The sequence below is a fragment of the Myotis nattereri genome (genome assembly GCF_964212035.1).
Source record: "Myotis nattereri genome assembly, chromosome: 6".
Classification (NCBI taxonomy): Eukaryota; Metazoa; Chordata; class Mammalia; order Chiroptera; family Vespertilionidae; genus Myotis; species Myotis nattereri.
In genome coordinates, this window is record NC_138081.1 from 82,043,175 (window position 1) to 82,056,036 (window position 12,862).

Genomic DNA, 12,862 nt, shown 5'->3' on the forward strand with positions numbered 1-12,862 from the left:
GCCCATTGTCAATCACAATGCCCGATGCGTAGTAGGTTTTAATGAAATAAGTTGAATAAATGAATAAGGAAAGTTGGTGTGTTATAGTTATGTAATAATATAATGCAATATTTTCTTTCATAAAGCTTAAGATTGAATTGGGAGTAATAAAACCTAAAGTCATAAAAAGTTAAGTACAGGATGAGATAATACTGAAGATGTAAAATGTTAGTATGTGGTAAATTGCAAAATGAGGATCATAGAAATTAACTATTCTGAATTCATTGGAGGGAAATGTCACTGTGGATTTATCATTATTTTTAATATCCCATATTGTTCTACAAAGGATTTGTGATGGCTGATACTATGAATTGGAGTTAATGAAAAGTATGAACATGTAGTTAAGGGAGGAGTATAAAAATAGAGAAGTTAGGGAAATATATACTAAACTTGAGGATCAGATACACTAGCATGCTTGCAAAAATAGTTCTCACTACATAATGAACAGTAAGTTTGGTGTGCTGGATTTTCATTTTCACTTTCTACTTGGGAGGTGACTTCTGTGTGGGCATCAGCCCCTCCCTTGTCCTCCGCCTTCTGATTGAATTTGGCCAGTGAGGTGACCTGGCAGAGGATCAAATGGAGGGAGAACAGTGAGATCAGGATTTTTATTTTCTTGTGTTGCCTAGAACTGACTGTGCCTCTGTGTAAATTGCCCCTTTATTAAAACCTTCATAAATTATTTTAATTTGAGTGTTGCTCTGATTTCTATTGCGATTCTGATACAATCGCAGAGTTGTTTAAAGCTAGATTGCATGTCAGTCTTATTTCTTATCGTAACTGTTAGTGTTATAAAAATGTTTTAGGTGCCTGCTATATAGCAGGCAAGATTTTAGAGAAGGGGTTTCAATAGAAAAAAATTAAGAAGACAAAAACAAACCTAAAATGCTGTGTTTATACTGTTCACATTTTAGTGTGATAAAAATGAAATAAATCATATGAGAGGTAAGGAAAAAATTATATGTTTTAAGCCTTACAGTTTGTTAATGTTTATTTACATCAACCTTTAGTTTATTTACTGTTTAACTGTAAATCGATAATATCCCAGAGTTGTAGTTTTTGTGTTGTTCTCTTTTTAGTAGGGATAGATTATTCATAATTTTTTTTTCTCTTCTGTTTTCTGATGCTCATCTTCTGGTCATTTGACTGCATGTTCTTCTTTCATTAGGATATATAAAAGTAAAATAAATGAGTGGAAAGCTTAGCTTTAGCATCTATGCTAACTAGACCAGGAGACCTTCTGGACATCCTTCCAGACAAAGCCATGGTGGCGAGTCCGAGGCAGAGGTGGTTAGGAGTGATCAGGCTGGCAGGGGAGGGCAGTTGGGGGCGAGCAGGCTGGCGGGAGGCAGTTAGAGGTGATCAGGCTGGAAGAGGGGAGCAGTTGGGGCTGGAAGGCAGAGGAGTTAGGGGCTATCAGGCAGGCAGGCAGGTGAGTGGTTAGGAGCCAGCAGTCCCGGATAGTGAGAGGGATGTCTGACTGCTGGTTTAGGCCCAATCCCTATCCCCTGAAAAGTCCCAGATTGGAGAGGGTGCAGGCCAGGCTGAGGGACACCCCTCCTGTGCACGAATTTCATGCACCGTGCCACTAGTCCTATATAATAAAAGGGTAATATGCCAATTGATGAATGGAGGAATGACCAGTCACTATGATGTGCACTGACCACCAGGGTGCAGATGCTCAATGTAGGGGCTGACCCCAGAGGGAGCGCTGCTCAGCCAGAAGCTAGGCTCATGGCTGGCGAGCACAGCGGAGGTGGCTGGAGACTCTCTAGCTTCCTTGGCAGCTCTAAGGATGTCTGACTGATGGCTTAGGCCTGCTCCATGGGACATCCTAAGCCAGTGATGGCGAACCTATGAACTCATTTTTTTGGTTGATTTTTCTTTGTTAAATGGCATTTAAATATATAAAATAAATATCAAAAATATGTCTTTGTTTTACTATGGTTGCAAATATCAAAAAATTTCTATATGAGACATGGCACCAGAGTTAAGTTAGCATTTTTCAAAATTCTGACATGCTGAGCTCAAAAGGTTTGCCATCACTGTCCTAAGCCATCAGTCGGACATCCCTCAAGGGCTCCCAGGCTGTGAGAGGGTGCAGGCCAGGCTGAGAGACCCCCCCCTCCCCAACCAGGTGCATGAATTTTGTGCACCGGGCCTCTAGACTATGATAAAAAGTTTGTTAGGAAGGAGACTGAAATCCAGAACTAAAATGAAGCTTTCCAGTTTATCTGGTCTGGTCTGCTTGTCAAAAATCAAGAGACAAAATGGGCATAAGTCTTATATTCATGATGATGAAGAGAACCAGGTCTAAGAAATAGAAATGATGCTCTTGCTATAAAGCCCTGGTGTGCAGATACTCTGTCTTTGGATCTTATTACAACCTTTTTTGCAGTGCTTACTTAGATCATTGTTGACTCAGATAAGCTTAATTCTGTGACCCTGCAGAAACAGATCATAAATCCCAATAGAGAAAGACATGTTTGTAGTTTGACCTTGAAACGATGAGCTAAAGGTGCTGAGGAAACCATAAATTCAATTTACAATAACAAAAATAAGATTCTTTCTACCTTGCCCAGTGAATAAAGTGAAAATCTAATATTTTTCCTGGTGCATGCTGTACATTTTGCCAGGCTTGATTAAAGTCCTCTTTAGTAGGTAGCTAAGAGAGGAACTGAATAAAAACACGTAATATAAGGCTTTTGACTCCTACCTGTTCTTCAAGACTTAATTCTTTTTTAAGAGCTGCTTTTACTCTTTTTTTTCAGGTTCTGTTTATGAAATGTTTGGAAATGAATGCTGTTTGTCAACAGGAGAGGTGATTAAAATTACTGGCCTCAAAATTAAGAAGATCATAGCTGAAATTTGTGAGCACAGTGAAGGTGGTGAATCACAACCATTTGAATTGCCTATGAATTTTCCAGGTACAGTATATTGCAACCATTTCTCATTTGTAAAGCTGCATTGCTAATAGATATATACATCTATACAATTGCAAACAATGAAAAAGTGGTAGTGTTTTTTATTCACTCTAGGGCAGTGGGTGAAAGAATCATAATTCTTATAGTTCAGTGATTTTAAGGACTAATATAAGGCAACTATTTTCTTACCCTTTTAAATAAACATCCTTTACTTAGGACTAAATATTTTCTGTTAATAAATATTTAGTGATTTTCAACTACAAGCAAAACTGGCTATATTACATAGTTAAAATAAAGATTCAAAGATATGTTTTCATAAGTCATGTAGAACACTATAAATATGCAGGGGTGGGCACGAGTAGGTCTATAATTGTGAGTATGTGAAACATAGGGTTTATTCTTGTATTATTATTTATTATATTATTTCCATATGAATAACTATAAACCTACTTTTGCCCACTGCTGTACATTAAACACATTAACCCTCTTTATTCCCATTGCCATTATTCTAGCCCTCTGGATCACTGCTAAACTCCCCTGCTGATCTTACTGGCAAGTCTAGCTGCTTTTCTTTGTCAAGTTAATTCTACTCAGCCTTACAAAATACTCCAAATATCATGTCTTCTGGAAGATTTTTTCTGACCATCTAATCTAAGCTAGAAAGCCCTCTTTTGTGTTCTCTTAGTATATTGAGCACCAGAGCATTCACCTTATTTTTAAAGTATTGATGATTTTCTCTCTTGTATTCTCTAAACCAGTGGTTCTCAACCTTGGCTGCACATTAGAATCACCTGGGAATCTTTTTAAAATCCTGACTTCTGGCCCTCATCCTTCGGAAATTCTGTTTCTTTGTTATGGGGTGGGGCCACAACATTAGTAACAAAGAAACAGAATTTCTGGAGGATGAGGCCCAGAAATCAGGATTTTAAAAAGATTCCCAGGTGATTCTAATGTGCAGCCAAGGTTGAGAACCACTGCTTTAGACCAAGATTGTCAAACCTTTTCTTAAAAGGGCCAGATAGTAAATTTTAGACTTTGCTGCCAGATGGTCCCCATCACAACTACTACATTTTGATGTTGTAACATAAAAGAAGTTCTAAATACCAAACAATGAGCATGGTTCAACAAAAATAATGTCTATATAAACAGGTGGTCAGCAGAATTTGGCCTGTGAATCATAGTTTGCTGACCTCAGCTCTAAAGTAAAATTCCTTCACAGATAAAATATTACATAAGGGACTTTGTCTTTCTATAACAAGCACATTTTCTGGCACAGAGAATGTGCTCAATAATTGTATATTGAATGAATGATGAGTGGAAGAAAAAACTCTAATAAAAATTTACAATTTAATGTAATTCGTGGTATAATGGAGGTATGTATAGGTTTTATGAGAGTCTTGATAAGTAACATTTAACACCAGTTGGTCATGTTTCAAAACATGGATTTCTGAGTCATTATATTTGAATCTCAGCTCTGCCATTGTTATTTGTGTAACCTTGCCAAGTTATGTAGCCTCCTTATGTAAACTGATAATAATCCTGCTACCTATCTTTTAGTGTTGTTAGGAGGGTTAAGTATTGAAATATATTTAAAGTGCTTAGAATGGTGCTTATCACTTAGCAAGGGCTATAAAAAATGTTAGCTTTTATTACAATTATTTACATTGTTATCATCAGTGGAGTCAGGCAAAGCTTTCTCAAGAATGTTATACTTGAGCTGAGGTTTGAATAAAAATGAGTTAACTGTATGAGGAGAGGATTCTTCTAAGTGCTCCAGTATTCCAATCCTTTCAATTGAAATCTTTCTCACAAAATGATTCTAATTATTCCTTCCTCAGCCCATCCTTCATATCAATGATTCTCAAACTTGGCTGCACATTGGAATTGCCAAGGGAACTTTAAAAAGTGTTGATGCTCAGGCCACTTGCCTGAGATGCTCTGATTTATTTGGTCTGGGATAAAGCCTGGTCATCAAGGTTTTCTAAAGCTCCCAGAGTGGTGATAATGAGCAGCCAAGTTTGAGAACCATTGCTTTAGAACAGCGGTTCTCCACCTGTGGGTCGCGACCCCTTTGGCGGTCGAACGACCCTTTCACAGGGGTCGCCTAAGACCATCCTGCATATCAGATATTTACATTACAGTTCATAACAGTAGCAACATTACAGTACTGAAGTAGCAACGAAAATAATTTTATGGTTGGGTCACAACATGAGGAACTGTATTTAAAGGGCCAGAAGGTTGAGAACCACTGCTTTAGAAGAAGCTTTTCCTAAGTACTCTAATTGATGTGTCAACTCTCCTTTTAAATCACTATAGGCTTTCATGCCTTAATCATTGCATTTACAACGTTTTGTATATAATTGAAGTTATTTGTGTACTTGACTTACAAGCACCATCTGCTTAATAGATCATAAGGTTGCTGGGGAAGGAATCTGAATCTCAATTATTGCTGTAATCCCCACAGTGTTTAGAAGATGTATATAATCAATATTTAGTAAGTCAAAATTACTAGAATCTTCTGGTAGAAGGAACATTTCTTATTATAGTTGTTAAAACCCATAGCTTTTTGACTTATAATTTAACTTGGGGAATTGCTGCTTAGAATAGCCCATTGAGCTTTCAGTAAACATAATCATCTTACATCAATTGAGCAATGATTTAAAAATGTATGTACAAAGATAGTTTTATTGTAAGGATCAGGATTAAGTGATTGGTGATGATCAGGAAATTGTTTTTACCTCTCTCAAAACAAATTATCCTTCTAGGTAATGATGAAAAGGATCCCCGATATAGAAATAATTCATCTATATCAGCACTAGGTAAAAACCAAGGACACTAATATTTTTTATAAATTTCAATAGAGAAATGTTGTTATTTATATTCTACTCAAAAGTTTCAATTTCAACTTCCAGTTAGATTATAAACTCAAAAAGTTCAATGTATTTTTAAATACCCTTTTTTAATTGGGAATTTTCCATAAATTTATTTTTTACTGATTGTTAATTTCATTCTATTGTGGTCAGAAGACACACTTTATTTAATTTCAGTTCTTGTAAATTTATTGAGATTTGTTTTATGGCCTAACATATGAACTAGCCTAAAGAATATCCCATGTGCACTTAAGAAGAATGTGGATTCTGCTATTGCTGGGTGGAGTATTCTACAGGTGTCTGTTGGTTTATAGTATTGTCAAGGCTTCTGACTTTTTTTTTGGTAAAATCTCTATCAAGATCTACCCATTATAGAAAGTGGAGTTTTGAAGTTTCAAACTATTATAATTGAATTATTAATATCTTTTTTCAAAACTGCAGCTCTGGTTTCATGTATTTGGAGGCTTTGATATAAGATCGATATGTGTTTTGTAATAGTTATTTGTTCTTAATGGAGTGACCCTTTAATCCATTTTGAGTTAACTTTCGTGAAGTGTGTAAGGTCTGTGTCTAGATGCCCTGGTCAGAATGGGTGCAGGAGGCACTCAATCCATGTGTCTCTCTCACATCAATGTTTCTCTCTGTGTGTCTCTCCCCCTCCCTTTCATCCTCTCTAAAAAAATCAGTGGAAAAATATCCTCAAGTGAGGATTAACAACAACAACAAATTTAGAAAAAAGAAATATGATAGAGCTTTAGAGATGAACCATTCTTTACTATCCTACACTCTACTTTTCCCTTGTGATACACTCAATTGAGAATCTTTTAAAAAATAAATATTTTATTGATTTTTTTACAGAGCGGGAGAGGGATAGAGAGTTAGAAACATCGATGAGAGAGAAACATTGATCAGCTGCCTCCTGCACACTCTACTGGGGATGTGCCTGCAACCAAGGTACATGCCCTTGACCGGAATCGAACCTGGGACCCTTGAGTCCGCAGGCCAACGCTCTATCCACTGAGACAAACTGGTTAGGGCTCAAATGAGAATCTTGATAATGCGCCAGACACTGTTCGAAGTGTTCCAGAGAAAGCACTGTGATAGGAGATGACAGCTGCAGGCATGGTATTGCCCCTGAAGACCTTCCCGTGGGACACGATGTGGGTGAGGAAGACAAGGATATTGATGATCTTGACCCTGTATAGGCCAAGGCTAGCGTGTGTGTTTGTCCCTTAGTTTTTAACAAAAAAGTTTAAAAAGTAAATAAAAAATTAAATAGAAAAGCTTATAGACTAAGGCTATAAAGAAAAATATTTTTGTCAGCTATGCAGTGTGTTGTGTTTTAAGCTAAGTGTTACTATACAAGAGTCTAAGAGTTAAAAAATTAAAAGGATTATAAAATAACAAAAAAGTTACAGTAAGGTAAGGCTGTTTATTATCGAAGAAAAATGTTTTAATAAATTTAACATAGCCTAAGTGTACAGTGTTTATAAAGTCTACAGTATGTACAGTAATATCCTAGGCCTTCACATTCACTCATCACTCACTGAGTCCGCCCCGAGCAACTTTCAATCCTGTGAGCTCCATTCATGGTAAATGCCCTTTACAGGTGTGCCATTTATTTTTGTCTTTAAACTGTATTTTTACTGTGCCTTTTCTATGTTTAGGATATGTTTAGATACACAAAATTAGATTAATAGAATTATTTTTTCAAGAAATTGTTTGACTAGAATTAATGAAACCTGCTTCTTTGTGCCTGGGTATCAAAATGCCTAATACATAAACATTTTTCAAGATAAATCTCCCTGTTGTTTTAATTAGGAAGCTATATACTTAATTGATAGAAAACATAATATTGCATTCAATGGTCATTCTTTGTATGTTTTATCTACCACTGAAATGACTAAATTTTTTAGTATTAGCCATTTTATGATTGCATCTAATTTTTTAGAAGCTGACTAAAATATCAGCTTATAAATTCCTTTTAGAAATTACCTGTTAGCAAAGTTGTTTTGCAAAACTATATTTAAAATATATTTAGTAGCTTTATAGTGCATAACCTTTTCAGCTCCTGTGTTCTGAATGACTTTTGTTAAAAGAAGCAAGATAAAAGGCAGAATTTGCTTCTATTTTTTCCATCTGGATGTCATAAAGACATGATTCAAAGAGACCCTAAATAGGCTCCCTGCCTTTTGGCTAATTTGCTATTTAAGGAATAATGGGCTATTCTTCCAAATTTTCTGGGTCAACTTCTCGTAAGGTATTTCTTCCCACTGTGCTCACTTAAGCAAAATAAATTCAGCTATGTCTATTATACAATATATTTTCCTAGACGAAAAGGGATATTCTGGATATACTATTCCAAAAACTGTGAAGCAATCTAAGTGCACAAAAAGTTCAGGCTTTTACGCTAATTTTCATTTCCATTTTTTGGCCTATTTTTTCTTCTGCTCTTTGGTACATGATCAGCTTGTTTCTCTAAGTCCTTGTTCTTTGGATAACTACAATGAATAATATCAGGGCGACGAATAGACTTTGCAGGTCTAGGTTAAAGTGTTTTTTTCACTCACCTACGTACATTTTAACCTCATACCAAAATTATGTCAAAAAGATCATCTTAAAATTGGCTTTTCCACACCTGGAACTATTCTATAAGTTTTCAAAGTATTAATATTTTATATACATCTTCTAAAAATCTAATCACATTTTGCTCTTACCAGCCCCCTTTCCTACGTACACAACTCCTCTAAAGTTTGTTATGGTGATACCTCAACAGTATCACCATGGTGGAACCAGACTCTCCTTACAAACTTGTCTACTCAGATCTTTAGCTTCTTGATTCTTTTAAACGGACATTGGTAAAATACATTACTATATTTATACACAATTATATATTAATGATTTAGAGATTCTGCTGTGGGAACAAAATCCTTTTTTAATAGACTTTATTTTTTAAGAGCTGTTTTAGTTTCACAGTAAAATTGAGTGAGAAGTACAGAGGTCTCCCATATACCCTTTATCCCTACAAATGCATAGCCTCGACCATTATCATATCCCATACCGAGTGGTACACTTTGTTCCACCTGATGAACCTGCATTGATGCATCATAACCTAGATTCATGGTTTACATTGGTTACTCTTGGTGTTGTATGGTCTATAGGTTTAGACAAATGTATAATGACATGTATCTACCATATATACAGGGGTGGGCAAACTTTTTGACTCAAGGGCCACAATGGGTTCTTAAACTGGACCGGAGGGCCGGAACAAAAGCATGGATGGAGTGTTTGTGTGAACTAATATAAATTCAAAGTAAACATCATTACATAAAAGGGTACAGTCTTTTATTTCAATAGTTTTATTCATTTCAAATGGGCTGGATCCGGCCCGCGGGCCGTAGTTTGCCCACGGCTGATAGAATCACACAGAGTATTTTCAGTGTCCTAAAAATCCTCTGTGCTGTACCTGGTCATCCTTCTTGCCCCACAATCCCTGGTAACCACTGATTTTTTTATGGTTTCCATAGTTTTGTGTTTTCCAAAATATAGTTGAATCAAAAAGTAAGTAGCCTTTCTGATTGGCATCTTTTCTTTGCTAATATGAATTGAAGGTTCCACATGTTTTTCAATGACTTGATATCTCATTTCTTTATAGCACTGAATAATATTCCATTGTCTGGATTACCATATTTTATTTATCCACATATTGAAGGACGTCTTGGTTTCTTCTAAATTTTGGCAATTATGAATAAAGCTGCTATACACATGCAGGTTTTAGTGTGGACATACGAAACACAATTTTTTAAAGTTATAAGATGTATTGATTTTTCTCAACTTTACAAATAACACACAATCTTGTAGAAAATTAGAAAATGGAAGCAAATGCAGAGAAGTAAATTAAAGCTCCCTATAATCTCATCACCAAAGCTAGCTAGCATTAATATTTGTTACATTTCCTTCTATTGTTTTCTAGTACATGGCACACCCATGCACAAATAGATATAATATAATGGGGAACAAGCTTATTTCTGAGGATTTGCCTATATTATTAAAAATTCTTCAAAAGCTATTTTTATTTTCTATATAATAGTCCCTCATATGTATGTATCATAATTTATTGTCCGTTCTGAAATGATCATTTATGCAGTTTATACTATAATGAGCAGCTTTTAACTGAAGTTTAGTGTATCTCATTACTATAATAATCCCATGTATGTAACATTATAACTCCAGAAGTAAAAATGATTTTAAGGCTTTTAACGCATATTGCCAAATCACGTTCCATAAGCACTCTGCCAATTCACATTCCCATCAATAACTAATGAGGGGGCTGACCTAACTGCTTTTTTGAAGCTATTACTTACTGTTTATCCCTCCTCTCTCCAATTTAAAAAATAAATTTAGCTTTATTGAGATGTAATTTGCATAGCATAAAATTCAGCTGTTTAAAGTATAAAATTCAAATTATTTTTAGGAATCTTGTCTCAGTTTCATAGGCAACATGAATTTAAAAACCTTGGGAATCGTAGAAAATGGCAGGTCTGACACAGCGTGGCAGGAGGTCACACTATGGGCAGGGCTCTGGGGTCGGGTATAGGCAGCAAGAGCAAAGGCCCAGTGAGTCAGACAAAAAAAGCATTGTTCTTGTATGGATCTTTATTTTCACTCTTTTCTAACAGCACTCCATAATTTTGAGTCAATAAATATGGCCAGTAACAAATAAATTTGAAGACTTTTAGAAATGAGGTGATAATCATTATTTGAAGTAAGATCATCCAGTAAAACCAATGGAAGCAAATGAAACAAAATTTTAAATTTGTTAGAATTAATAAGTTAGTTTTGTAAGAGGACAGGATAAAAATATATGAAAAACATATAAGTAAATACATAGAGAGTATATACATAAAATATGAACATAAACATATATTTATATATAAAAATATATATAGTCATGCTTTCCATTTAGACTATATGAGTAAGACATTTTAAAATAGCAATGGAAAAGCACAAAACAACTATGCTTAATATCTTTATATATAGTATAAGAAATATTATAAAACTTTAACTCCTTTTCTTATTTACTTAAAAATATTATAAAAGCTTATTATTAAAAACTAGAGGCCCAATACATGAATTTGTGCACGGGTGGGGTCGGGCCGGCCTGGCCCCAATCAGGGCAGATTGGGCCCGGGCCTGTCCAGAAGAGGAGTTGGCGGGAGGTTGACCAGCTGGCCTGCCCCCATCAGGCCCAATCAGGGCTGGGCTGGCTAGGGGAAGGGGCCGCAGGTGATTGGCCGGCTGCCCTGCCCTCGAACAGGGTGGAAGAGGCCAATCGGGTGGGCTGGCTGGGGGGAGGGGCCACGAGAGGTTGGCTGGCCAGCCCTAGCCCCTGATCAGGCTGGTTCACTGGCCACAGTGGGCATCATAGTGACCAGTAGTTCTGGTCGTTATGGCATTCCGGTCACTGGCTTTTTATATCTAATACTAGGGGCCCGGTGCACGAAATTTGTGCACTGGGTGTTGGGGCGGGGGGGAGTGTCCCTCAGCCCAGCCTGCCCCCTCTCACATACTGGGAGCCCTCAGGCGTTGACCCCCGTCACCCTCCGATCGCCTGATCGGCCCCTTGCCCAGGCCTGACGCCTCCGCTAGAGGTGTCAGGCTTGGACAGGGGACTCCCATCTCCCCCCGATCACTGGCTCTGGCCCCCGCCCAGGCCTGAGGCCTCTGGCCCAGGAATCATGCCTGGGCAGGGGACCCCCATCTCCCTCTGATCGCTTGCTCCACCCCCCGCCCAAGCCTGACGCCTCTGACCCAGGCTTCAGGCCTGGGCAAGGGGACCATCATATCCCCCCATCCCCCGGCTCCGCCCCCCACCCAGGCCTGATGCCTCAGCCAGAGGAGTTGACCCTCATCACCCTCCGATCACCAATCACCGGATCGGCCCCTTGACCAGGCCTGAGGCCTCCGGCAGAGGTGTCAGGCCTGGGCAGGGGATCCCCAGCTCCCCGCGGTTGCAGGCTCCGCCCCTGCCCAGGCCTAACGCCTCTGGCCTAGGCGTCCGGCCCAGGCAGCGGGGACCTGCAGTGGCAGCGGGGGGCGCCGCGATTGTGGGCTTCGCTTTAGGCCCAGGCAAGGGACCCCTAGCTCCTGGGACTGCCAGCTTTGACCGTGCCCAGCTCCCATCGCTGGCTCCACCCCTACTTCCTGCTATCACGGCCAGGGCGGCAAAGGCGCCTGATTCTCCGATCATGGCTGGGGGGCAGGGCAAAGGCGGCCCCAGGGCCGCCTTTGCCCTGCCCCCCAGCTCTTAGCTCCCCGCTGGGTTTCAGATCACTGTCAGTGGCAGGGGCTTCTTCCTGCTTTCCCTTTCGCCTCCCTGCATTGTGCCTACATATGCAAATTAGCCGCCATCTTGTTGGCAGTTAACTGCCAATCTTAGTTGGCAGTTAATTTGCATATAGCCCTGATTAGCCAATGAAAACGGTATCGCCGTACGCCAATTACCATTTTTCTCTTTTATTAGTGTAGATAATAATAGAGGAATATGCAAATTATCCAGGATGCCATAACATCACGACCGATCTACAAGTGGTGGAGAGCTACAGGAGGGCAGGGCAGCGAGCTACCAGCAGTGGAGAGCTGCCAGCAGCAGTGGGTGGGATGGCCAGCTGAGGCAAGCGGCAGCAAGCTACTAGCTCACGGAGTCATGCGCAGAGCTACTAGTACATAGATAAGCCAAAACAGCCCTGGCCAGATAGCTCAGTTGGTTAGAGCATCCTCCTGTGTACCAAAAAGGTTGCAGGTTTGATTCCTGGTCAGGGCACATACCTAGGTTGGGGGTTTGATCCCTAGTCCAGACTCATATGGGAGAAAACCTATCAATGTTTCTCTCTCTTACATTGATGTTTCTCTCTCTCTCTCTCTCTCTCTCTCTCTCTCTCTCTCTCTCTCTCTCCCTCTCTCTCCCTTCCTTTCTTCCTTCCTTCCTTCCTTCCTTCCTTCCTTCCTTCCTTCCTTCCTTCCTCTTTC

At 38.9% G+C, this 12,862-nt stretch overlaps 1 protein-coding gene across 2 annotated transcripts in view; it reads left to right on the forward strand.

Annotated features, from left to right (window-relative positions):
* The window catches only part of THEMIS (thymocyte selection associated), a gene marked incomplete at its 5' end in the record, with an annotated part of 134,145 nt that overhangs the window by 26,673 nt on the left and 94,610 nt on the right, over window positions 1–12,862 (forward strand). For both annotated transcript variants that reach the window (XM_081094241.1, XM_081094242.1), the window contains one exon: window positions 2,811–2,966. In XM_081094241.1, coding sequence (XP_080950367.1) covers window positions 2,811–2,966 — 156 coding nt within the window. The remainder of the gene's footprint in view (window positions 1–2,810; window positions 2,967–12,862) is intronic.